The 27,559-nt window shown below is 52.1% G+C and overlaps 1 protein-coding gene across 5 annotated transcripts in view; it reads left to right on the forward strand.

The window, feature by feature from the left end:
* ARRB1 (arrestin beta 1) overlaps positions 1-27,559 on the forward strand; it is a 71,404-nt gene that overhangs the window by 17,542 nt on the left and 26,303 nt on the right. The window contains exon 1 of one of the 5 annotated variants that reach the window (XM_059708430.1): positions 26,171-26,351. The exons of the other annotated variants lie outside the window; for them this stretch is intronic. Coding sequence (XP_059564413.1) covers positions 26,296-26,351 — 56 coding nt within the window. The 5' untranslated portion in view covers positions 26,171-26,295. Of the gene's footprint in view, positions 1-26,170; positions 26,352-27,559 lie in introns of those variants that run through there. 5 annotated transcript variants of the gene reach the window in all.

A 27,559-nucleotide genomic window follows, 5' to 3' on the forward strand; every position in this document is an offset into this window, starting at 1 on the left:
CCTTAGGATGGTCCCAGAAACAGGCTAATGTGTAGCAGAAGGCAGGTTCTTGGAGGCCTAGGAAGGGGTGGCCTCTGTGGGTTGCTAGTGTCATTGTCACACCATCCCACGCAAAGGGATGGCTGGGGAGTAGTCTTCAACGGGAAGGGCCCTCCCTCTAAGGCCAGCCCATTCCTCCCAACCTAGAACCTGGAATTCTCAATCCTTGAGCCCCTGCCTTTGGGCAGAGAAGGCTCAGAGAAGGTTTGGCTCCAGATTACACAGCAGGAAGGCTTAGTGGGGCTTTCTGGCAAGGGGCTTTTCCCAGTGCCTCTGTGTCTGAGAGGGGAAACGACTGGCAGGGGGAACCCTCACTGGCTGCCCTGATCCCATGTGCCCTCTCCCCTCCAGGGTTGAGAGTTCTGTGCTTCCTGAAGGCCCTTCGATTCTAGGAATTCCTGCTCCACTGTACAGTCTGTGTAGACCTCTGGAGCCTTCTGCTGGGGCCATCTTCCCTCTTTGCAGGGAAGACAGCTGAGCCCAGAGAGGAAAAGGAGCAGGGAACTCCTGCCTCTGCACTCATTTTGGATATGACGTGCTTGGATCCTGGAGCCCATCCCTGTGGCTTCAGGCCATGGTGGAGATTGTGGCTCTGCCTGAGCCATTCACTCCGTGTCACCAGCACCTGGCCCAGAGCCTGGCATGTAACAGTCACTGATGCCCAGGAAAGGTGTGACTCAGGGGATGAGTGACTGGCTGGTTGGAGACAAGGACACAGGGAAGGACTCTCTAGTCCAGGAGGCGGTGGGCTCCAGTCCAAGTCACCATCTCTACCACAAACGAACCTCAGTGCTGCCTTCTGGGAAACACGACAGAATAACAGTCCTCACTCACCGGGTCATGGTGATGATCAAAAGGCAGCAGTGTAGCTGCCTGGCTAGGGTGGCTCATTGTTTGAGCGTCGACCTATGAACTAGGACAGTGATGATGAACCTATGACACGCGTGTCAGGGGTGACACGCGAACTCATTTTTTTGTTGATTTTTCTTTGTTAAATGGCATTTAAATATATGAAATAAATATAAAAAATATAAGGCTTTGTTTTACTATGGTTGCAAATATCAAAAAATTTCTATATGTGACATAGCACCAGAGTTAAGTTAGGGTTTTTCAAAATACTGACACGCCGACCTCAAAAGGTTCGCCATCACTGAACTAGGAGGTCACGGTTCCATTCCTGCCCTGGGTTACAGGCTCAATCCCCAGTGTGGGGCATGCAGGAGGCAGCCAATCAATGATTCTCTCTCACCATTGATGTTTCTATCTCTCTCTCCCTCTCCCTTCCTCTCTGAAATCAATACAAAAATATTTTTTTTTAAAAAAAGCAACAGTGACTATTCACAGTTGCCAAAAAGTGGAAACAGATGGCCCAGAAATCCATCAGTGGTTGGACCCATGCCATGGAATAGTATTCAGTCATCACAAAGAATGAAATACTGATCCATGCTACACCAATGAACCTTGGAAACCTTGTGCTAAGTGAAAGAAGCCAGCCACAAAGGCCACATATTGTATGATTCCATTTGTATAAAATGTCCAGGATAGATACGTCCACTGACGCAGAAAACCAACGTTGGTGGTCGCCAGGAACGGGGGAAAGGGAGGATGAGGAAAGAGGCTACTCAAGGGTGAGGGATTTTACTGTAGATGATAGGAGTGTTTTGGAACTAGATAGAGGTGGTGGCTTTGCACAGCACTGTGAACGTACTAAGTGCCACTAATTATTCACTTTAAAACGGTAAATTTTATGTCATGTGGATTTCACCCCAATAAATTATTTTTAAAATTTGCTAATTAAAAAAAGGCAGCCTCTGTGAGAAAGGGATATTGGAGATGAGATATGGGTGTTGGCATGAGGCTACTGGGGAAAGGATGGCATGGGAGTGACCAGCTGTGACAGGGTCAAGGTGTTGAGTGGGTGGCAGCGTGGCAGGCTGGCGAACTCCAAGGGCTTAGGATAAGACTACCAGGGCTCATCGCTGCATGGTCTTGGACAGGTTATTTAACCCTTCTTTGTTTCAGTTTCCCGTCTCTAAGAAGGTAATAATGAAGTTTTTATTATGGGAATCTTTATCTTTTATTATGGAAACCTGAAAGTTTTTCTGAGGATTAAATGAGTTAATCTCTGCAAAGTGCACTATTAAGTGTTAGCTACCGTTATTAACACCCATTCACATTTTTATTTATTTGTCCATTTACGGAGCGCCCTGTGGAGGCAGGCCCTGAGCTGCGTTCTGGGGACACAGCTGTGAGCATGACTCAGGGCCTGCTCTCTGAAGCTCCCTCACATCCTGGTACAGGAGTCACACCCGCAGCACCGCCTGCGTCTGCAGCTTCAGCTCTTAATGACAGTTGTTCATCACCTCCTGCTTCTCCAGAGAGCTGCCTGAACAGGCACTGACGCCCCCAGGACTGGGCAGGCCTCCTGCATGGTGTTTGAAAGTGCCTTGGGCTTGTGGGGACCTTAGCAAGTCCCTGGGCCTTTGTTCCCTGTGTGTCACTGGAGCGGTCAGGCTGGCTGAATTCTGGGGTTCTGCTCGGCGCTTTCAGACCTCCAGGCCTCTGAACCATGTAGTCCACTAGCCCATGCTTGGGATAGACCTTAGTTGTGTCATGTCTGCTGAGGTTTAATTTGTAAAAAAGGTGGACACTCCTTGGGGGCTGGCCAGCCAGGATAGGGGTGGGGGCGGTAATCGGGGCATCCTGCCTGAGCTTCAGCCTTCAGGGACTGGGCTTCTGCCTCCCTTTGGGGGTAGCCACCCCACTGGCATATTCATACACACTTGTGCTTAATCCACGTGACACTTGATTACTGCTTCTCTTCCTTCAGCATTTCCCGTGCCATTAACTCATCTAATTTCCGTATTTGTTAATGACACGCAAGAGTCCCTCGTGTGAACACTCCACAGTGTATTGAACCATCCCCTTATTTGGCATTTACATGATTTCCAGTTTTTGGCTCTTGTAATCGTGCTTAAATGATTCGCTTTGAAGTTACCCAATCACTTCCTGAGGGCGGGATCCTGGAAGTTGCAGAGATCCCAGGTTTGGCTGCCACCCTCCTCCTCATCCCTGCATGCCTTTCTTGCTCCTTAGGTGAGCTTGCTTGTGGGGGCGAGGAGGCTCCCTCCGGCTAACTCTCACTATGAGTTCCCTTTATCTTTTGCCTCAGAATCAATCACTCAACAGTGTAGTAGCCCAAAACAACTACAGTCATCTTCTCGTCTCTGGCTTCTGCTCAGCTGGGCAGCTCTGGCTCAGGAGCTGGAGCCGCTGGGCGCTACAACAGGACCTGGTGGTATTATCCCTGGACCCTGGCCTCCGTTCTCGCTCTTGTCTCTCTCATTGCTGCCTCTCTAATCTGGGCTCCCTTCATTTCTGACCTGGATGAATTATATCAGCTAAACCCTCAGCACTCTCTGTGTGTTCCGAGTTCTTTACATACGTGAAGTTGTTCATGTAATCCTCACAACAGCCCAAGGAAGCCGGTGCTGTGGGGAACTCTATTCCAGCTAAGAATGGCAGACGGGGAATTTGAACCCAGAGCAGTCTTGTTATTGATCCTGCTCCTTCACTGGTCTCCCTGTGTCCACTCTAGCCTCTCGGCCCTTCCATTCTCCATTCAGCGGCCAAAGTGAGCATGTGAACGTGTAACTACATCATGTCTTTTCCCTGCTGCAGCCCCCTGAACATCTTCACACAAATGATAGTAAAATCCCGACTCCTGACTGAGGCTGCCTGGCGACCAGGCCCTGCTGCCCTGCCCTGCTGGCTTCCGCTACCCACCTCCTTGGGGGCTTTCAGTGAGTTTTATCCCCCAGAGCCTTCCCATGGCAGGTTTTGTTCCACTCGCCATAATGTAACATCCCCGCCTTTCCCCGTCTCAGAGTTCACGCTGCTGCTTCTTTAGCTTCTAGTTCGGATGACACTTCTTTGGGAAGCCTTCCCAACTCCCATCCCCATCCCCACCCTGGCCTCTCGCAGCACGAACTCAACAGCACAGATCAAACCACCTTGGACTGTTTGTTTGATGCCTGTCTTGCAGGCTGTTGTATTGCACACTTGCAGGGCATACTATTGGCATTGTGATCTGTGCCATGGCACCCCCCCTGGAGTTGCACGGGCCCTCTTGTCTTCCTGGCCAGAAGGGAAACTTCATGTAGACAGGTTCCATTGCACGAATCTGCCCTAGTCACTCTATGTCTCTGGTGGCCAGCAGTATCTGATACACACAGTAGGTGCTCAATAAATATTTGTTGAATATTATTAGCAATAATAGAGCTAATATGTATTACTAGCTGCCAGGCACTCTGCTCCTTTAATCCTCAGAACCACCCTTTGGGCTGTCCCTTCTACAGAAAGTCAGAAACAGGCTGAGGGAGGGGGAGTCACCTGACTGGCAGCCTCTAGCGAGCAAGGGTTTCAACCAAGGCAGACTGGTTCGCTGTGATAAGAAAGTGAGTGAAAGAAGGGCCCCTGCGTTCTAGCAGCTGAGAGCCAGTCAGATGAGGGTTGTGAGGGAAAGCCCAGACACAACGCATCACAATAAAGCCTCTGAACGGCAGTAAGGACACATGTGGGGAGGGAAGAGTGGAAGGAGAGAGAAGGCCCTGGACAGGAAGTGGATTTGCTTTGGGGCCACTCCCCTGCGCCCCCCCCCCCCCGTGTGTGTGTGTGTGTGTGTGTGTGTGTGTGTGTGTGTGTGTGTGGTCCTGCAGCTGCTCCTGAGTCCTCACCCTCGCAGTGTGTTCTGCCGGAGAAAAGGCCTCTGTTAAGGCTCCGGGGACTGGTCTGAAGGGACCGTCAGTCCCTGGTTGTCTGGGAGTCCAGAGCGGCTTCAGTGCCCACACTCCCTCCTCTGAATTCCAGGGTTTCCCACTGGACTGTGGGCTCTCTGAGGGCTGGGCCCGGACTCCCCCATCAGGCCAATTTTGTTTTATTTTTCTTCAGACCCTTGTGGCTCTGACTTTCAATAGATTGCAGCGAGGGAGCTGCTCTGCTACGTACGAAAATTTTGCTCCCCAATATTTTCTGAGTTTGCACCATCTCCTGTGTGGAGTCCAGCCCAGCCCAGAGGCCGGGTCTGGGGCGTCGGTACCTGAGCGGGTCTTGAAGGAGCAGCAGGAGTGACCAGGTGGAGCCCACATCCCCTTCCTCCTGAGCCTTTGCCCCTGTGGGTACAGAGCTGGGCAGGCCCTGGTGACTGATGGGGCCTCCCCACCTCTGTCACTTTCCCCCCAGATCGCCCTAAGGCTTCCAGAGCCTCCAGTCCCAGCACCTTCCCAGCCTGCCCCCCACCCCCCATCCCCTCCGCCACAGTTCTCCCTCCCCCCCAGTGTCTCTGTTTCTATCCCCGTCTCCTTCCTCACAAGTTCAGGCTGCTGGGGATTCTGTTTTGGTTGGAGAGAGGAGGCGGAGGTGTTTGCGTGTCTGGCTCTTTCCTCCTTTCTCATTCCTCCTCCCTTCCTCAGGCTTGCCTCTCAGGATGTTTCCTCTGTCAGCCTGGCTCTGCTCCAGCCTCTCCCCTCCTGGGCAGGCAGCAGCCGTCCTCTCCCACACGGGCTCCTGTGGGCTGTGGCTTTCCAGAGTGTCCGTTAATGCCTCTGCCCCAGAGGAGGGGTCTGCAGGGCACGGCCCTCAGGGTGGGGGCACATCGCCTCCTCCTTCCTCCATTGTTTAAACCCACATCTCCTGGGAAATGAGGCCCACTCACAGCTCCTCCTGCTCTGCATGGGACCGTGGGACCTCCCCCCCTCGGGGCCTCGGTTTCCGGGGGGCGGGGAGCCCACGGCCAGTGCGGCCCCTTGGCACAGTGTCCATTTGGTAGTACTTTTGTGCTTCTTTGCCAAGGATCTTTACTTCTGGCACGAGGGCATTGGGGAGCTGCCCCCACAACTCGGCAGTGGCTTAGAATGTAGAATTGGCATTGCTTTCCCCATACCCCTGCCCCCACTTCTCCACATCACCCGCTGGGGACCCTCACTGACCCCCTCTCTTTCTGTCCTCCTTGGCAGAGGTTCCCAGGGTGAAGCAGACCCATACCCTGTGGGCCTGACAGATTTCAGCCTGGGCCTTAGATCCCCAGCACCATGCACTGTGCCTGGAGCGGGGTCGCGGGAGCAGCCAGGGCAGTGGAGAGGGGTGTGAGAGCGGTGAGGACGGATAAGGGGTTGAGGGAGCGCTTCTCAGAGGAGGTAGAGCTGACCCGGGGTTTTGAAAGGTGGGAAGAGTTGCACAAATAGGCAGGTGGGAAGGGCATTCCAGGCAAAAGGAGCTGCTGGTAGAAACTCTGAAACAGGGGTGTGTGATGAGGGGCGTGGGGTATGTTGGGGAAGTGGCTAGAGGGGAGGCTGGAGAGAAGGATGTGGAAGGAACCTCTGATCAGGGGCGGGCACCTTGGCCTGCTGCACCAGCTCTTAGTCCCTTCAGCTGGGTCCCAGGTGTCTGTGCCGCAGGCCTGGGCTAGGAGGGCAGGCAGGCAGTGCAGGGGTGGGCGCTGGGGCCTGGCCAGGCCTTGGGACTGTGTAACTGGGCTGCTCCCCTGGGCCGGGCAGGTGGTGGGATTAGAACCTGTCAAGGCCCGCTGGTTACAGCAGGCTTTATCACAACATGTAAAATAGAACCAGGTTCAACGGTGGTCTCCATCATTTCCTGGCTGTGACCCTGGGCAAATTATTGACTTCTTTATACTGCGGTTTCTTCTACAATAAAGGTAATAGAAGGTGCCTCTCAAGATTGTTACATAAATTAAATAAGGTAACTTGTGTAACGTTGTCCTTTTTCCTTTTCCCCTTCCTCCCTCACACTCCTCCCCTTCTTAGCAGGGCTGGCCCTGTAGACTGAGGCCTGAGGGTAATTAAGGACTCCCGGCATCCTCAGCCCTGATAGCTTACCCCTAAATCTCTCCTCCCACAAGGCCCGGGATTGGGAATGCTCTGGTCAATATGTTTTCCTAGGGCGATGGGTCTCAGTGTCTCAGGGCCCCAGCATCAGCATCACCTTTAGAAATGCAACAGTGAGAAATGGCCCGCCTCATACCTGCTGAATGGGGACTTCTGTTGGGCCCCCAGAAAGCTGGGTTTAACAAGCCTCCCACGTGATTCTGACGCAGGTTCCAATGTAAGACAGGTGCCCAAGGGCATCTCAGTGGGAGGAGCCTGGCTTTGGGCCTGGAGACAGAAGACATGGATGCCCAGGGGATCGACTTCATGGTCCTGTGAGTCACACAGCGCCCTGTGCTCAGAAGGGCCTCACGATGGGTCTAAGGCTCTTCTGTCTCCATCTGGAAATCTCAACAGGGGGCCCTGCCTTTTCATTTTGCCCTGGGCCCACAAATTACGTGACTGGGTCCTGGGTGCAGGTCAGCTGGGTATCCTCGGGGAAGTCACTTTCTCTCTCCCAGTCTCACTGCCCTTATCTCTATGGGGGTGGTAGTCCCCATGTTCTAGAGTAACTGTGAGGATTAAATGTGATGCCTACGTTCAGCAGTTGGCGTGGTGCCTGGCCCAGGCAGTGGAGAGTGGCTTCCTGAGGCGGTGTGCCAGCCCTGAGCACACCTCTGGGGAAACCATGGCTTAATGGGGCTTACGGCCTGGAGCAGGGAGACAGCCGGCCAGAGGTGCACGCTGTGAGACGTGCTCTCGGAGTGCCTAAAGGGGGCCCTGACCTAGTTGGGGGGGGCGGTCACTGAAGATCTCCTTGAGGAAGTGCCTAATGAGTAAAAACCTGCGATGAAGTGAAACCCACTGGATGTGAACTCGGGTCCGAGTGGACAGGGTTGTGCCGATGGAGGCAACGGCATTACGATGTGCTGTCTCCTAGTTATTAATGACCGATCTTCGGGGCAGGCTGAGGTGAGATGAGTAGTCCTCGAGGGAGGAGACGGGTCACAGGGACTAAGGCGGGTCGGGAGGCAGCCTTGGACTCGGGGCCTCACGGCCTGGTCTTCCCGTCAGAAAGGCTCTCAGCCACAGCTGGAGTAGGCAGGGGCCTTGCCCAGACGCCTCCTGCAGTGGGGCAGGATTGTGGCTTTGCCAGCTGGTGCCTCAGGCAGGCACGTTATTAATCCTCCGGAAACCTCCGCTTCCTCTTTAGCAAAATGGGCCTCAGAACCCCCTCTCCGCGGCTGTGGTGCGGTTGACGGGAGGTGATTGCACGGAAGCCCCGCACAGCGCCGCCCGCAGGGAGTGCTCAGGGCACCGTCTGCTGCTCTCACCCTCATGCATGTGGAAGCCGGAGCCGGGGTTTGCATCAGAAGCCCCTCGCCCAGTCTTGCTTCTTGGCGGTGGTGGAGGGCTGTCCTTTTTTTTTTTTTTTTTTTTTTTTTTTTAACTCTAAGGAAAATTAGGCTGATAATCCCTTTCCTAGAGGTGATCAGATGAGATTAAGGACTAACGAGCTTTGGGGGCCCAGAAGCAGAGGCTAAGTGGCCATTTTTCCCGTGGGGGTCCAGCTGGGGGGCTGGCCCACCAGCTATAGAGCAGAGTCGGGTGAGCTGCCCCATCTGGAGTCCTCAGTGCAGGCCTGGCTCTCAGTGGTGACAGCAGCTTTAATGTATCACAGGCTGCACTGCGCCAGGCACTTCCCATGCCTTCGTCAAGAAAGGCGCGAGCATTGCTCTCCTTTTAGAGGTGAACCAGAGTGATCCCCTATTTGCCCAAGGTCACCCAGCTAGTGAATGGCAGACCCCAAAGCCTTAACCGCTACCCCAAACTGACTCACACTGTGGGGCCGGGGCAAGTCCTGTATTGCTCTGGACCTCAGGGTGGAACCTGATGTTCTCTGCGGTCCCCTAGCCCCAGTGTCCTGGGGCCTGCGCCTCTGGGAGGGCCTGCCTCCCTCTCACCAACCCCCCCCCCCCCCCCGGGGTGTTGATACCACACACCCTGTCCTGCACCCAGGCTGCTGTTGCCTGTACTGTGCAGGAAATGGCCAGCTTACTCCGGCCCTTTCAGCTCCAGCCTCCCAGGCCTCCTGCCATCCTGGGCTGGCCCCGGGCCCTGCTCCCTCTCCCTTACCCACAAGGAGGAGCAGGCGTGGCCAGAACCCATGGTTTCTCCACCGCAAGTGCATGTGGCCCAGGGCTGGTGGGGCTGGAGCCCTGTGGGAGATTCCAAAGTTAGAAAGCGTTTGGTGGCTCTGGGGAACTGACCAAGGTCAGTGTGGCTGGAGGGTGTGGGGGGAGGAGCAGAGGAACATGGGAGGGGAGGTTGAGAGGGAGGGCAGGGGCCAAATGGCAAAAGGGTTTATGGGGAGCGGTTAAGGGCTTTTAGGCAGAGGAGGGACTTGATCAGGCTTGCATCTGGAATGACTGACATGTCAGGGACGGAGCACGTGTAGCCGTTAGTCATGGTTGTGATGCTTCTCGTTGAGTTAGTCATTTATGGTTACCCAGATACCACTTCTTACGAGCTGTGAGACCGTGGGCCAGTCACTACCCCCGAGACCTTATTTTCATCACCAGCAGTGTGGGAAGAAGGTTAAGGAGCCTTCCTCCCAGGAGTTATATCAGGATTAAAGAGAGATCATGACGGGATTTCACAGAGTCCCCGTTAATCCTGCAAACTGACCCACCCAGCCCAGCTGTGCCTCCAGGGCCCTTCTCACCTTCCTCCCTGGTTCGCCATTTGGAGCAGGACAGGACTCCATCACCGGTTCCGGAAGGGCCCAGCCATACTGGAACCCCTTGCAGGCAGAGCTTTACTTTCCCCGGATCCCTTCCTGTCCTCAGCCTTAGCCCTGCACCGGCCGACCCCTGCCTCCTCCTCAGACTCTCCTCAGCCCGGAAACCCTGCCCCAGGGGCTCGGGCCTTAAGAGCCGCGGAGATTCCCAATTAGCCAGCGTGGTGTGGAGTGGAGGGTGCAGGACCTGAGGAGGTCGCGTGCCTTCCCCGAGCCTCGGTTTCCTCTTCTGCAAAATGGGGTTGGAGCTGCCCACCACATTAGTCTCCTACAGGCTGTAACAGGTGACCACCGATGTAGTGGCCTAAACAACACACATTTATGCTTTTGCAGTTCCAGAGATCAGAAGTCCAGAAGTGGGTCAGCAGGGCTGTGTTCCTTGCAGAGCTCTAGGGAAGACTCATTCCTTTGCCTTTCCTAGCGTCTAGAACAGTGGTTCTCAACCTTCCTAATGCCGCGACCCTTTAATACAGTTCCTCATGTTGTGGTGACCCCCAATGTCATTGTTACAAATTGAACATAATTAAAGCATAGTGATGAATCACAAAAACAATATGTAATTATATATGTGTTTTCCGATGGTCTTAGGTGACCCCTGTGAAAGGGTCGTTCGACCCCCACAGGGGTCGCGACCCACAGGTTGAGAACCGCTGGTCTAGATAGAAGCTGCCTGCATTCCTTGGCTCCCGGCTCCATCCTCCGTCTTAAAGCCGCAGCGTAGCACCTTCCAGTCTCTCAAAGCTTCTGCCGTCACCTCGAATTTCTCTCTGACCCTCCTGCCTCCCTCTTATACGGACCGCTGGGCCCACCCAGATGATGCAGGGCAGTCCCCCCATTTCCAGATCCTCAGCTAAACCCCATCTGCGAAGCCCCTTTTACCGTGTGAAGCTGCACCCACAATTCGGGAGATTGGGGCGCAGGCATGCTCAGTATTCAGCCTGCAGGGTGGTTGTGAGGAGTGAATGGGACGAGACGTGTGAAGGCTCAAACGGTGCCTGGGACACGGCACTCGGTCCCTCAACACACTTTCTTTTCCTGCCTTCTCTGGGCCTGTCTCCCTGAGGCCCTGCCCGTGTTTGGCAGTGGGATCTCACCTTATCTAGCGCATGCGGTACCCTTGGCCCCGCCGGGGATCCCGGGGAAACAGCAGAACTGAGCCCTGCCCCTAGGATGCCCCCGGCGGCCCTCAAAAAACATCCCCTCTGGGCCAAAAAGAAAAGAAAAAGCGAGAGAAAACCCAGGGACATGGACAACAGTGGTGATGGTGGATGGGTGGTCGGTGGAGATTGAAGAGGGCAGAGAGGGGATTAAAGGTGATGGAAAAAATAATATAAAGCAATTAAATGCGGGGGGGGGGGAAGCACCCCCCTCCCTTCTCCTCCTCTCTCACTAGGACAGACCTCCTCTCAGTTCCTGGCCTGCGGAGCATTTCCCATCATTCCCAGGGATGGCTGATGGGAAAGGCTGAGCTCACCGATCCCTGGGGAGGGCAGGGGGTGGAGGGAGGAGAGGGAGAGGCTGGCAGCAGCCTGTGAGAGGAGGGAGGAGAGGCCAGGAGAGGAGATTTACAGGGGGAGAGGTCGAAGTTATCAGTGCTCAGGATGAGTGGGAGAGGGTGGGGCGGGGCCTCCAGGCTGGGCCCTAAACAATGGTCAGCTCTTTCTCTACCTCCTGGGCCTGGCCCCTGGCCACGCCGCTCTGTCCCTCTGCCAGCCACCCCTTCTGAGAGGCCCTGGGACCGGAGGAGTGTGTATGTACGTTGGGGGTAGGAGGAGGGTGTCAGAGACCAGCAGGGGCCGGAAGTGAGGGATTGCTGCCTGGCACAAATGGCCTTTGTGAGGAGGGGGCCATCTCAGCCAGCGTCCATCCTACCCCTCCCTCTGCTCAGAAGTCAGTCCCCGTTTGCCCTTGGGCTCATCATCCGCCTTTACTGCGCCTCACTTTTCTTATTTGTCTGTGTGTGTGAAGGGGGCAGAGGCAGGTAATGACTCCATTGTGGGATCGGAGAGAATTAAGTGAGATAGTGATTTTGAAATGTACACTCTGCTGGATGTGGCTGTGTAATTCTGTGCAAATGCATGTCACTTCAATGTTCTCTCTTCCACACCTTGACAACCCGGCCAGCTCTTAAGCATCCTTCAAGTCTCGGCTCAGATGTCCCCTGCTCTCTGCAACGTCCTCAGCAGCCAGCACCTGTTCATCTGGAAAGAACTGAGCCGCACCCCACCCCACCCCCAAGTTACTGTCCCTCTCTTAACTCCCTCTGGTGGTGCCTTGTGCAGGATGGTTGGTGGCACATCCACCATGTGTGGGCAGTGCGTTCACCACAGACCCCTCTGCTTCTCAAGGTCACTGTAGTTGCGGCAGGACAGAGGCAGGATGGTGAAGGCACCGGGGCAGCTGGCCTCCCGGGGTCTGACCTGGGCAAGGTCCCCACGTGGCAGTTTAGCCCTTAGACCTGAGCAGGCCCCCGTGACTGACACAGAAGAGACCCAGCTGAAAGCTGATGCCAAGTCATCCAGGTACAAGGGCCCTTCCCTTTGTGTGATGTGAATGCTCATGCCCGTGCCTGGGACCTCCTGCTGATAATCAGTACATCAAGGGGGCAATGTCGGTCGTGAGGTTTCCTGATGAGGGTGAAAGCTGAGGGGGGCTGCCCAGGCCTTAAGGAACATATTTCATCATCTCATCCATCACACTCGAAGCACTCCCTGGAGGCCCCTGTCTCAGTGCCTGCGGCCCACTAAATGCAGAGAGCGTGCCAAGTAAATGCTGGGAGACGCGGCATGGTGGTCAAAGGCTCCTCCGCGCCCTGGCTGTGTGTTCTTGCATGTGATGACTTAAGCCCTTTTCCCCACTAGACCTTAAGCCGCATGAAGGCGGGGCCCTGGATAGCCCTGTTCACCCTGGTGCCTCTCGGCGCACTAATCCTACCACATATCGAACCTGGACTGTGTGCCAGGCCGAGGCAGATGTCGGCTTGTTCGTTCCCCTCAACACCCTGAAGTAGGTTGTGTTACCCCACCATCCAGGTGAGGACGGGTGAGGTGAAGGACCACTAAGCGCCAGGATAGGGATCCAGACCCCGTTCCCAATTGCTCGTCCCACGTCTGTCAGCATTTGCGTGGCCTCCGTGGGGCTCAGGGAAGCATGAGCATCTAGGTGGGGGCAGGTGCAGCTGGTTCCGAAGCTGTCGCTTCAGACAGGTTGGTGGACAAGGAAGAGACCGGCATCACTCCCCCGGCAGGTTCTCCACAACCTCCCAGGAAAAAGAGAGGCCACCGGTGTGAGGGGCAGGGGCAGGGTTTGGGTGGGTCTGGGGGTGTTTATTACGAAGTCCCAGGTGTGGTTTGGGGAGAGGTTTGGAGGTGCCCCAGGGTGCTCCTCCCTGCTCGCTGCCTCGCGTTCAGCTGCTCTTGGCTGACTTCACTGTGACCACTTCACCAGCAGGCCTGTGTGTTCTTGGAAGTAATGGAAATGCATTTCTTAAAAATGCTCGATAATTCAGCCTTGTCCTGAGAACAGGCCTTTGTCTCTGCCCAGCACTCTGGCCTCCCAGGAACTCCTCATACCCATTATCTCTTCCCAGCTGCCCAGGCCCCTGTGAGGTAACATGACCCCCGCTGAGAGCCGGTGAGCCGGCGAGCCGGTGAAGGCCACGCTGGACAGGGACCTGCCCAAGGCCACCCAGCCCGTCTGCTTCTTGTGGTGGTTGTGGTGGTTGGTATTTTCACCACTTACAGAGCCCTATGTGCCAGTGCCTCATGTAACACTCCAGACCCTGAAATGCAGGCTGACGGAGAGGCAGGCCTGCCCAACCCCCAGCCCTTTATGCTTTGATGATGCACCTTCTCTGTGCCCAGCACAGTCCCTGCCCGGGAGCAGCTCCCATCCTGGGAGTGCAGACGGCCGGGAGGTATCCAGGAGATTGGCACCCGCAGCCGGGAGGCACAATAAATCCTCCCTCGAGGGAATGGTGCCTTTTTTTTTTTCTGTGTTTCTCCATAGTAAACATGATATAAAGTACCTAGCCCATGACAAGTAAATGATAAATCTTAAAATAATTTTTTGTTTTCTAAATTTTAATAAAACTACTCAGTTAAAAGTTTCAAAGGGAGGATAACTAGGATGTCTAGTTGACTGATGAGCACATGTCTTACATTGTAATGCTGCTCTTTTAGAGAACCTCTTACCTCCCAAACTATACCGTCTAGGTTGGGGCGGGTGGAGCTGGTTCCGAAGCTGTCACTCAGACAGGTTGGTGGACAAGGAAGAGGCCGGCACCGCCCGTTCAGCCAACCTTCACCGAGTCCTGGTTTGTCTGGCCTCCGTCTTGGGGCTCAGCTGCTCTCTCGCTCTGCCCAGTGGCCTGGGCTCGCTCATTTCCACCTCTTGCTCCCAGCGCCCAAGGCTGAGCTCATAAAACATGTAGGCAAAGCACTTTGTGGATCGATGCTAACTAATAGCAGTTCCCTGGAGCTGACACATGTGTAGGGAAGAAGATGGTGGAGGCAACTTAGCCCAGGCTCAGGGCCGCCCCCTGGGGAAGACTGGTGATGTCCTCAAGGTGGGACCTGGGCAGGGCTGTGCTTTTCCTCCCCCGTCGCTTCAGCCGGAGTGGGCGTTCAGAGTTGGGAGGCTGGGGAGTGGGGGGCTAGTGGGAAGAGTTTTGCCCAGTTAGTGGCAGAGCCAGGAGCAGAGACCCATTCAGCCTACATATTTGGACACATCCAGGCTAGATCTAGGTACGCAGCCTGTCCCGGGCCTCCTCTTGTCAGGGCTCTCCCAGTGGCCCACTCCACTATCTCTTGAGAAGCTGATGGCCCTGGCCAGGACAGACAGCCACTGGCCCCTGCTCAGACACATGGCTGTCTCAAGGATGGCAAGGAAGCTTCCGTTTAGCTGAGGGCATGAATGGGAAGTTGGCATGGGGCCTTGTGCAAGGGATGGTATGGGCAAGTCTGCCCCCAGTGCTGCCCCAGGGGGAAGCCCTTCGCTGTATCTTAGACCAGTGGTCGCCAACCGCTGGTCCGTGGACCACTGGTGGTCCACGAGGTCGGAAAGGTTGGCGACCGCTGTGACTCAGACCGAGCAGAAGTCTAACAGGGAACTGTTGAGGGGATAACAGATGGGGATTGTCCCTCTGGGAGTTCCTGGTCTGAGGGAGGAGGCATGGTCTTGTCCTGCAGGAGAGAGGCTCCTATCTGATGGGGGAAGGTGGCTCCTGGTCCCTGGAATTTTCCTATATAACGGACAGGACATGGTCCTTGTCTGAGGAAGGAGGTGTGACCTTTATCCTCAGAAGCCTCCTAGCTGATGGAGGAGTCATGGCCACCTCCCTCCGGGAAATCCTTATCTGATAGAAGAGATCTGACCTCTGTCCTCGGGAAGGCCCCCTCTGATGAGGAGACTCATCTCTCAAACTCTCACTCAGGAAGTCCCATCTGCCCAGCCGGTTTGGCTCAGTGGATAGAGCATTGTCCCGAGGACTGAAGGATCCCGGGTTTGGTTCACTTCAAGGGCACGTACCTTGGTTGCAGGCTCGACCGCTGGCCCTAGTTGGGCCACGTGGGGAAGGCAGTCCATCAATGTGTCTCATCCATAATGTGTCTCTCTACCTCTCCCTCTCCCTCACCCTTTTGCTCTCTTTAAAAATCAACGAAAAAAATTTCCTCAGCTGAGGCTTAACAAAAAATAAATGACTAAATAATAACTTAAAAAAGAAGAAGACGCTCTATTTGATGGCTTCTGCTGTTGCCTCCCTCCCCACTCTCTCACTCCCAATTCTTGGGGAGCCCAGGTCTATAGGTAATGGCCACAGAAAGCTGGGCAGAGCAATGTGCAGGGCAGGCAGGAAGGGAAGAAGAGCGGCTGTAGAGGAGCCCCTATAAAAGTAAGGGTGACATGGAAGATTCCCAGTGGAGGTGCCTTTATGGGACAGTCTGATGGACAGGAGTCGCCCAGCTGTGCCGAGTATCCGCTGGGGTTAAAGGGTGGAGGCCTCCCAGGCTGGGAAGGGAGACATAAGTGCTCACTCCAGGGAGCCCTGTCTCCATGCAGGATGCACTGCTGTGGGGTGAAGGGCCCCGGAGACCCTCACCCTCAGCCCCTCACGGGTCCACGCACAGGCCGAGTGCTGCCAGCCCAAAGACATCCGCCCTCCGAGGCCGGAGAAGCCCAGAGGAGGAGAGGAAACAGGACGCGTATCAGGAACGCCTTTTCCTTTTCTTTGTAACTAACCCCTCACTTGGGGCTGGGGAGAGCCGCTCCTGCAGGGCCTGCCCTGGCCTGGTCACTACTGCCTGCAGCCCCGGCTCCTGCTCCAGCTCCTGCTCTTCCAGGACCTCCCTCCATCCCGCACAGCCCCCTGCCTGCCTGCAGGGGCTGCTGCTCCTGGGCTGGTCCCGTAACACCTGTAAGATGGGGTAAGGCTTCCTATCTGCCTCATAAGGAAGCTGGTTTTTCTCTTTATAAAAGAGTGACATAATTGAGATGTGCACTGAGCGCTTCCTGTGTGCGGACCTCTGGGATGGTCAGTGGTGGAGTGTGTGGGGTAGGAACAGGTGTGGGCATGCAGGAAGTCTGGGACTTGTCTGAGAAGTCAGGGGGCATCCGAGTAGAGATGTCCCAAGGCTGGTGGGTGTGAGGTCAGAGAGGGTCTGGCTGGAGGTGGAGGTGTGGGCTTACCAGCATCTGGTAAAGTGGCCCAGTGGGTGGAGTCACTCAGAGATCTGCTTGTCACGGGGTCTGGGAAGGGGTGGAGGCCAGGCTCTGGAGGCCACAGCCAGCGGCCTCAGCAGCGGAGCCTGTGGAGAGCTGGGCACACAGCAGGATGGGGGCCCTCAGCTAGGGCTCCAGGGGCCAAGAGGACTGGGCACTGAGATGGGGTTACTGGATGGTGCTCCCAGGGGATGTTGAGGCCTTCACCTCAGCAGGCTGGTGTGGTGTGTGGGGAAGGATGGGCCACAGATGAGGAGGTTCTAAAGGTAAAGTTGCTCAGACATCCAAGAATGTGGTCAGACAGACTGGCATTCTTTTATTTTCTCATTATTTGAGTTAATCCTCTGCTAGCTATCGGGCTACTGCATTTATGTGGTATGTGTATGGTGTAGGTGTGTGGGGTTGTACGTGAGATGGTGTGGGGTGTGGTAAGCAGGTGTGCATGTGGGGTGTGCTTAGTATTTGTGTGCGTGATGTCTGTGTATGTGTGTGGTGTGTATGTGGCATGTATAAGTGTCTGTGTATGGTGTACATTAGTGTGAGGTGTGAAGTATATATGGTAGTTGTGTGGTATATATGTGACAAGTGTGCACAATGTGTTTGTGATGTCGTGTGTGTGATATGTGGTGTGTTGTGTATAGGTGTGGTGGGTGTGGTTCTGTAAGTATGTGTGGGGTGCATGTCTGTGGGTGATGTGTGGGGTGGGTATGGTGTGCATGGAGTGTGTGTGGATGAGATGTATAGCGTTTGTACATGGGACCATGCTCATATCCTGGTTTCACAAGGCATAGAGCAGGCTGGTGCTGAGCTGTCCGCCTGGGCTGGACCTTAGAAGCCTCTACTAGGCTTGTGAATTTCTCTTCTCTACTTAGGGTTACACCCAATGGTGCACTGGTAACAATTTGGCCTTCCAGAAAAAAGGGGGCTGGGGTTGTGGTATTTGCCAATTTCTGTGGTGTAAATTCTCACAGTACTAACATGATGTCATTGAACATGGAGCTGGGAAGAAGTACACAGTAAGACACCACCATATAGCATTTCCACCATATAGATTAGTAGACAGAAGTAGGTCATTGTATATCAGATTAGGATCATCATAGTAAAATAATTAGTGATACATTTTGAGTATGCATTCCCTTTGTTTTTATTTCTTTATTATTTTTATTTTTTTTAAACATAAAGTCTTTGTTTATTATTGCTAAAATCAAGACAAAATCTCTTAAAACAATTAGCCTTGATAATGGAAATATAATTGGAACCATTATTCATGAATTTACAGTTTGATCTTCTCTGCTGCTCAGACTTCACTCCTTGTTCTTTAATATAATTTATTTCATTACGAGTTTAGATCAGGATTTCTCACCATCAGCACTATTAGCATTTGAACTGGGGATTCTCTGTTGGGGGCGGGGGGGAGAGGGCTAACCTGTGTATTGTGCAGGCAGAACTAGATGCCAGTAGCCCCTTCGTACCCACCCCCAAGTTGTGACAACCCAAAATTTCTCCACAGTTGCCAAATGCCCCCAGTATAGAGCCACTGGCAAGGGCTGTATTAACAACTAGCTTGCCAAATTCCTAAGAATGTGACAGTTGGCTCTTATGAGCCAGCTCCAGCACGTCGAAGGCACCTTATCTGGCCAAATGTAAGGCATAGATTCCCCACCTCCCTCCCCAAATTCTTTCTTCGAAAAGAGCTGCCCCTTAGGCCACAGCTGTCAGTCCTTATAGAGCCCCGGGCCACAGAGGGCTCTTAGTCCCCATAGGACCCATAGTGGTTGATAAGTGGAGTCCCAAATGCACCACCATACCAATCTGTTCTGATGTTTTATGAAATGGGAAAATGGGAAACTATGGGAAACATATAATGCTTCTGAATTAATATCTCATTTTAATATAGTATACTAGAGGCCTGGTGCATGAAATTCGTGCACTCGGGGGTCCCTCAGCCTGGCCTGTGCTCTTGCAGTCTGGGAGCCCTCGGGGGATGTCCGACTGATGGCTTAGGCCCACTGCCTGCATCCTTAGCACCACCGAGGCACTCACCAGCTGTGAGCCTGGCTTCTGGCTGAGCAGTGCTCCCCCTGTGGGAGTGCACTGACCACCAGGAGGCAATTCCTGCATTGAGCGTCTGCCCTCTGGTGGTCAGTGCACGTCACAGCGATCGGTCATTCCACTGTTTGGTTGATTTGCATATTAGCTTTTTATTATATAGGATAATTCTATATTCCTAAAAGTTTATGTGTTCAAATTGGCAAACAAAACAAATACAACTTTGAATATAATCTTCCCGCTGGGGAAATAATGGACCATGTGTGTCTGGGGCCAGCTTGTATCTAATAGGCTACTGCTGAGGCCATACCCGTCCACCCGTGTCTCATCCTGGTGGCAAGGCTGTGCCCGCTTCAGATTCGCCACTTGGCCCAGGTCCTATTTTTCCAAGTTGTGGGCTCAGAGTTTGGCCTTTGTTTATTCGTTTATTCAAAATATTTACTAAGCACCGACTGTGTACCAAGGAAAATGAATGCCTGAAGGAAGAGGGTTCCTGCTCTCCAGAGTGTGTCAGGGTTTCAGTTCCAAGGCTGTCCACTGATGGATGGCCCCATGTGGATGCTGCAGGGATGCAGAGCAGGATAGAGGAGAGGGAGGGGGCGATGCAGCTGTGTCAGTGGCCTGGAGCTGAGCTGGGCAGATATACATCATCTCATTCCACCCTCCCACGCTGCTTTTGAGGGATGGTTCGTTTATCTGTGGAGCACCTGTCTCCCTACTTCAGAGTGCAGGTAAGAACAGTGCCAAGGCCAGAGATGGGAAAAATAAAATGAGGAAGAGAAAGGAGGGAAGAATGAAAGATGGAAGGAAAGAGGAAAGAAGGGAAGGAGGTGTGGGGGGACGGAGCAAGCAGAGCCTCCCCCATAAGAGGAGTCAGGGCAAGGACACGTTAAGCTGAAGCAAGCAGGGAAGGCTTCCTGGATGAGGTGACATTGGGAAGGAAGGATGGAAAGGCTTGCCAAGGGAGAATTGATGGAAAGGCTAGTGCAGAAAGAGAGAATAGCAGGGTTTGTCCCTGGAGGTTTCTGGGATGTGAGGGACTAAACTGGTGTTTAGTTTAGTCCTAAACTGTTGTATTTCATCTGAGAATGGGAGGGAGACAGACAACTGAAAAAACCCTCCCTGTCTCCAGCAGGGGCAACATCACCACCTTCTCCAACCCCAAGGCCTTCCTAGCTGAGCGACGTCTTGCAAGAGCTCTCCCCTGGGCCCTGAAGGGGAGGGCATTGTGATGCCAGGGGACTGATGATAATAACAGTAATAATTATAGTACCACTGATGTTGGCTTCTCCCTATCAATTCCCTATTAGGTACCAAGTCTTTTTTTTTTTTTTGTACTGATTCCTTATAAATACCTTCAACCTATGGGGTAGATATCACCCCATATTCCAAACCAGGGAGAGTATTCCTCAGAGAGGATGCTAAACTCCCCCGATGTCACACCGGACTCAGGCAGGGTCTATTTGCTCCAGCGCCACACCCTCTCCTCTGCCAGCAGCCTCCCCCTCCTGCCTCTCACCCCTAGAGAAGGCTGGAGAGCCTCCAGGTGCCGTCTGTGGGCTCTTTGGGGTCCAGCTGCCAGCCCACGTGGTGAAATTTTCATTAGCCTTCGACTTTCAGATCTCCAGTTTCTTGGGCGACCAGAAAACAGGTTATGCTCCTCTAAGAAATGCTCCCCTTTGTCATGGCCACCTGGAGGCTCCCCTCCTTCCTCACTCTGCACCCCCTGAACATCTCCACAAATATGATCATGGGTAGAAAAGTGAAGCCGTGAAGGCGGCAGGAGGCTGGAGGAGTTGCCGTCTGAGAAGCAGGGACCGGAAGCTTGATTTGGCCAGACCTCCCTTCCTGCCAGACACCACCGTGTGCTCTGCGAGCCTGCAGAGGCCAAGGGAGCCCCGAGGGATTGTGAGCCAGGACGTGACAGGGGCACCAGAAGCCTGGGGCTCAGCTCTGTGTCTGTGGCCCTGAGCACACCAGCGGGTCTCTGAGCCTGAGTTTCCTGGCCCCAGAGCAAGACTCCTTCCTCCCTTGGGTTTTGGTCTCTCCATCTGGGAAATGCAGCAGGCTGCACTGTGACTCCCCAGGCTCCACAAATCCGTGAAATGGGGGTGGCGTTCCCCGCCTTCCTGCTTCCTCCCCCTCCCGGGCTGCCCTGCGAAGCAGGTGCACTAATGGTGGGTAAACAGGCAGGCAGTGTTCTGACACAGGCCGGCTGTTCGGTTCTGGCGGAGCAGACAAGCCCGTCCACAAATAACTCTGCTACCAGGGAGAGTGTGATAAGGGCCCTAGAAACCTCTTTGCTGCCACAGCCACCTGCTCCTCACGCCTTCCTGCTCCCTGACGGCTGTTCCCACACCCAGAAAAGTGGGTCAGAATGTAGGGCGGCTGTACCTGAGCGTGAATGCCCCCTGCATCTCCCCACACTGCCCAGCTAAGCCGTGGTGGCTGTCAGAGGCATCGGTGGGGGCAAGTTATGGGGCCCGGAGCATTTCTGTGTCCAAAATACAGTCCCAGCCAATCATTCGTCTTTCCCCCAAAAGCCCATGACTCCCCATTGCTTCTATGTGGTCCAAGATCCTTAGCTGGGTTTCAAGACCCTTCACACCCAGCCCAGGGCCCGGCGCGTGGAGGTGCTTTGGGACTACCCGGCAGTGAATGGACCCTACTCTGGCCCATCCTCCTCCCTGGTGCTCCTCTCAGGTACTCAGGACACACTTCAGCCATATCAGTCTGCGCGCTATCTCCCAAGCACCCAGGGGACTCAGTTGCTCTCTTCAGACCTCTGCCTGCAGTGCTGTCGCTTCCCCGCTGAGTGTTCTTCACAATCTCCCTCCTGGCTACGTCCTCCCTAGAAACCTTGCTTGGCTTCCCAGGCAGAACCACACATCTGCACCCAAAAGATGATACTGTGTGTGAGTGGCTAAAGGTGTGACCTCTGGAGCCAGGCTGCCTGGGCTCTAAAATCTAGCTCTACTTCTCACTAGCTGTGTGGCCTTGGGCAAATGTGACCTTTGATGCTCTTTGCCTCAGTTTTCTCATCTGTGAAATGGGGATGACAGTAATACCTCCTTATAAGGTTGTTGGAAGAACAAACGAGTTGCTATTTATGACATCCATAGAGCAGGGCCTGGGGGAGTTTTCTGATGTTGACTGAAGACTGAGTAATATTTGAAGGTCTTCCCACATTCACTGTTGGAAAATATATAACATTTTCCTCCAATGGGAATTTTCCAGTGCTCACAGAGGAATGAATTGTTAGCAGTGCCCTCTCAAGTCGCTGATGGGGACTCCGCATTCACGGATAGCTGCCCCAGGATGAGTCTTGTGATATTCAGACATGTTTTGTCTAAATGATTTCCCATACGTGGCCCGTTCATGGGGTTGCTCTCCTGATGCTGGCTTGATGACTTTGTTGAGTTATTTAGGATCGCCGAGTCTCAGGTTTCTCCTCTGAAAAAATGTGAATATTTAGGTGGAATAATATAAGATCCTAATGTGTGTGAATTGCATACGTAATGGCACCTCGCTCATAGGGAGAACTTAATGCACGGAGGATGTGGAGCTTGGTGGGGGTCTCTAACTTGGTCTGTTGTCAGCGGGGACCAGGATTGCTTACCGTAATGCCTGCCCCCGCTCCACCCCTCCCCCCCCCCCACACACACACAGAGCCTGGCCATGGTAGGGCCAGTGTGACTGTGGATAAGCAAATAGTAAGTGGGAGAGCCTTTGGTCAAAGCTGAGCCGACGCCTGTGCTGGGTGTATCAGTTATATTCCTGCCTCAGCTGATAGTGTCTGGGACCCTGTCCCTATGAAGCATTTTCTGAGCCCAGTGTTTATTGATCCTGAGAGCCAACGGGAACCATAGACAGATGAGCTCCCTGGAGTCCACTCACCTAGAGAAAAGGATCATTACCAACCACCATCTATTTAAACTTCATCCATATTCACTTTTGACTGATTCTCTCTTAGACCATTCATTCAACAACATTCAACCTGTATTTATGTATTGAGTACCTAGTGTGCCCCAGGCACGGTGCTATACCCCAGGGGTTAGTGTCAATAACACAAATAAAATCTCTTTTCTCATTGAGGTGATATAAGTGAAGCAGAGGGTGAGTAAACAGACCATTACAAAGTGTGGGAAATGCTGTGACCCGGGGGCACCTGGGTGTAGGAGTTGGGGGGGGTCTAACCCAGTCTTGAGGGGAGTCAGGGAAGGCTGCCTGGAAAAGGAGATAGCTGAGCAGATGTCACAGCACAGGAGTTCTAATCACTGGCACTGCAGGCCTGGGGAGGGATCAGAGGGATGTGAACTCTGGATTGTAAAATTGCAGAACCACAGAGCCTAACTTCAAAGGATTCGGAGTCATAGGGTCCATGTCTCTACTTTCCTTACAATATTTTTAACTTCAAAGGATTCGGAGTCATAGGGTCCATGTCTCTACTTTCCTTACAATATTTTTTCCAGACTCTCTTTTCTCCAGCACTGGAGATCTATCTTGTTAGGGAAGCCCTGGCAACTTTATAAAGTAATTTATGTTTATGGTACAAAGTGGAAAAACAAGAGATATAAAGAAGTAGGTGGGTGGGTAGAGGGAGTCTCAACCTCTGTTAATGTTTAAGCATATGCCTTTTCCTTTCACTTTTTTTTGGGGGGGGGGGATTGTTTTTAGTTTTATTTTTGAAATTTAGATATGCCCTGGCTGGTTTGGCTCAATGGATAAAGCAGCCTGTGGACTGAAGGGTACTGGGTTCTATCTGTCAAGGGCGCATGCCCAGGTTGTGTACTGGATCCCAGTAGGGGGTGTGCAGGAGGCAGCTGATCAATGATTCTCTCTCATCATTGATGTTTCCATCTCTCCCACTCTCTTCCTCTCTGAAATCAATAAAAATATATTTAAAAAATAAAATTAAATTGAGATATAATTTACATACCGTAATAGTCACAATTTTAGTGCAAAATATCATAATAGTCCCAGTTTTAGCTTGTTCACAGGTTGTACAGCCATCACACTGTCTAATCCAGAACATTTTCATCACCCCGGAGAGGAACTCCTCTCCTTCAGCAATCACTTCTCATTTCCCCCTCGCGCCAGCCCCTGGCAAGCACTAATCTACATACTGTCTCTATGTACTTTCCTATTCTGGACATTTCAGATAAATGGAATCAAACAGTGTATGGTCTTTCGTGACGAGCGTCTTTCACTTAAAATTTTCAAGGTTCATCCATGTTGTTGCATGAATCAGCACTTCATATCTTTTTGTGGCTGAATATGATTGTATGTATATATCACATTTAAAAATACATTCATCAACTGATTGATATTTGTTTTATCTTTTATGACTATTATGGATAATGCTGCTAAGAACATTTATGTACACATTTTTGTGTGAACATCTGTTTTCAGTTCTCTTGGGTGTATACCAGGAATGGAATTGCTGGGTCATAGGTTAACTCTATGCCTAACTTTTAGAGGAAATGCCAGACTGTTTTCCAAAGTGACTCCACCACATTACATTACCACCAGCAATATATGAGGGTTCCAGTTTCTCCACATCCTTGACAACACTTGATATTATCTTTTTAAAAATATATATATATTTTTATTGACTTCAGAGAGGAAGGGAGAAGGGAGAGAGAGAAACATCAATGATGAGAGAGAGTCATTCATTGGCTGCCTCCTGCATGCCCCCAACTGGGGATCCAGTGCACAACCCAGGCATGCACCCTTGATTGGAATTGAACCCAGGACCCTTCAGTCCATAAGCCAACGCTCTATCCACTGAGCCAAATCAGCTAGGGCTATCCTTCTTTCAATTATAGCTATTCTAGTGGATATGAAGTATCTCACTGTGGCTTTTATTTGCATTTCCTCAATGACTAATGATGTTGAACAACATTTCAGGTGCTTATTGGTCACATGTGTATCTTCTTTGGAGAGATGTCTACTCAAATCCATTGTCCATTTCTAATTGGGTTATTTGCTTGTTTATTATTGAATTGAAATAAGGTCTTTATATATCCTGGATACTAGACTGTGATCAGATATGTGATTTGAAAACATTTTCTCCATTCTGTGGGTTGTCTTTTCACTTTCTTGACAGCGACCTCTGGAGCTCAAAAGTGTTTAATTTTGATGAAGTCAGTTTTATATATTTTTTCTTTAATTGCCTGTGATTTTGGTGTGAGATCTAAGAAAGCATTGACTAATTCAAGGTCATGTTTTCTTCTAAGAGTTTTATAGTTGTCGCTCTTACATTGGGTCTTTGATCCATTTTTAATTCATTTTTGTACACAATGTGAGCTAGTGAGTCTAACTTCATTCTTTTGCCTGTGGATATCCAGTTGTCCCAGCATCACTTACTGAAGAGACTGTTTTTTCCCGTTGATTTGTCTTGGCTCCCTTGTCAAAAATCAATTGACTATAAATACATGGTTTATTTCTGGTCTCTCAATCCTGTTCCATTGATCTATGTCTATCTTTATGGAAGCATCACAAAGTCTTGATTACTATAGCCTTGTAGTAAACTGCGAATTCAGGAGTGAGAATCCTACCACTTTGTTCTATTTTTCTTTTTCAAAATTTTCTTTTCTTTTGGCTATTCTGGGTCATTTGCATTTCCACAAGAATTTGAGGATCAGCCTGCCACTTTCTGCAGAAAAGCCAGTGGGGATTTTGATAGGGATTGCATTAACTCTGTAGATCAATTTGAGGAGTGTTGCCATCTTATCTTTTTTTTTTTGTATTTATTGAGTACAAATTGAGCTCATAACAAATGTATTATTTTGAATCTTGATTTATTATGCTTAATATTCTATCCTAGGCATTTCCCTGTGTTATGGAAGATGCAAGCACAATTTCAGTGCAATGTAACATTCCATTGTTTGGCTGTACCACACGGGATTATAAACTCTCAGTTGTTGGGTAGTCTATCATGGAAGGTACTTTGTTCTGGGTCCCTCATGGTGCAGGTCCCTTTCTACAGGCACAAATGAACAGTGGGAGGACTGGTGGTTCACTGAACAGAAGCAGAATATTAGTGTAAAGTTGATCAACAGGTGGGCAATGGGGCTATCTGGAGAAGCCAACATCCTGGTTCATGGAGAGGTGACCAGCCTCCAAGAAAAACGAATACAGTGGACATGCATCAGCCCTTAATGCTCTGCCTAGAAATGAGATGTGACACTTCTACTCCTGTTTCATTAGCTAGAGCAAGCCTACGGGCATGCCTGACTTCATAGGACTGGAGAAATTTGCCTGGATTTGGAGGGGGTTGGAGTATTGGTAAATATAGTAATATCTACTATACCCTTGCTACCTGTACCTCATGCTTATATATATTCTATTCCATTAAACCAACAATAGCAAAGTGCTGGTGGCAGTTCTTTAAGTTGACTTCATTATCATCTAATGGGTTGTGATCCTTGGTTTGAAAAACATCGCCCTATCGACTTTCTTCTGCCCATGTCTCATGGACCATATGGCACACCCTAGGCAGAGCTGATTGGCCCAGGCATGGGACACCTGACCAAAGTTGGCCAATGAAATTTCTCTCCTGGGAATTGGAATTGGGCCATTCAGCAGTTAACAGTGGGAAGTGAGTGAGAGGCAGAGTAGGAAGAGGGTCAGAGTGAGAGCCAGATGCAAGCCAGAATGATGGAAAAGCAGAAAAGCCCCGAGTAAGCAGAGAGAGTTGGTCCACAGAGACAATGGAGCAGCCACACAGAGAGCAGTGCAGCCGGGAGAACATGCAGCCCCAGAGGGAGAGGTGGAGAGAGAGAGCAACCGTCTGAGAGGCTGATGGCTTCCCTGATCCCGGCTCCAGCACCAGTGCATCCTGCCGGCGCATTCTTCCCGTGAGATTTTTTGTCTCCTTGTCGTACCCCCTCCTCCTTTTCCAGAGCGACCCTCGGTGGGTTTCTGTTCCTTGTCTCCAGTGAGCCTTAGTCAGCTAGAGCACCCCTGGTGCGTTCTGTATGGGACCTGGCTTGGACTCTGAGAACCAGGCTTGTGGGGCATAGACGGGACTCGGGTGGGAGTCGGGGGGCGGGTATACCAGACCCAGCCATCCCACAGTCTGGAAGTTTGGCTTGGACCACAGTCTTGTGCGTTTGTGTTTGCTCTTCAAAGTGAACAGGCAGAAGCCTTCTGTGTGGTGCTGCACACATGGGGGTCCCGGGACCTGGAAGCGCCCCACGGGGCCCATTTGCTGACAGCATTGGGGTCAGGAAGCTGGTGGAGTTGCTTCAGGGAGGGTTTGATTGTGTGACAGGTGGAAACGTCGCCGCAGTTCGCCTGTCTGACCCTTGGTTTTTTCATCTCGGAAATGGGATTGTGTGGAGGGCTCAGCAGTGTTTCTGGAAGAATACTTCGAGACGTGACTAGCCCTTAACATGCTCTCATGCTGCTGTTGTTTGAGGAAACCATCAGCAGCCCAGCTCCCTGAGGAGGTGGCCTCAGGGGCTGACTGAGTCAGCGACAGAGCATTCCCCACCCCTGGCCATGCTTCCTGCTTCTGGTCACCCTCCTTCTCCCCCTCACCGAGACTGGCCCTTTCATTTCTCCCCTCCCCTCTCCTGCCCTCATTTCCCCTCTTCCTGCTTCTGATCTGGATAAAAGCACCTGCTGGAGAAAGCAGCAGGGCTGATAGAAAGCGCCCGCTTCTAGAGGCAGAACTGGGTCTGGATCCTGACATAGCCCCTGGCTTGCTCTGCGTTCCTGGGCAAGTTACGACATCTCTCTGCACCCCTCCTTTATTATCTATAAAACAGAGGTTATAATGCTCATTTTATGGCGCTGTTAGGAGAAACAATTAACTAGGCACTTAGCAAATGCGAGTTCCTTCCTAACTCCCTTCCTCCCTTTTTTATTATCTCAGCCTGGCCCTCAGCCCCCTTCTGTGCCCAGGATGTCACTGTCCCTCTCAGGGATCTCCGGTCCCCTCTAAAGGTCCAGCCCAACTTGGGAGCTGCTAGTTCAAACCATGTGATCTGAATTTCTTTCTTTTTATTTTTTTATTATATCACTTTAGCAGTTATTACACTCCAGCTGACTGTGGCATCTT

Source organism: Myotis daubentonii, chromosome 9 (assembly GCF_963259705.1).
Source record: "Myotis daubentonii chromosome 9, mMyoDau2.1, whole genome shotgun sequence".
NCBI lineage: Eukaryota > Metazoa > Chordata > Mammalia > Chiroptera > Vespertilionidae > Myotis > Myotis daubentonii.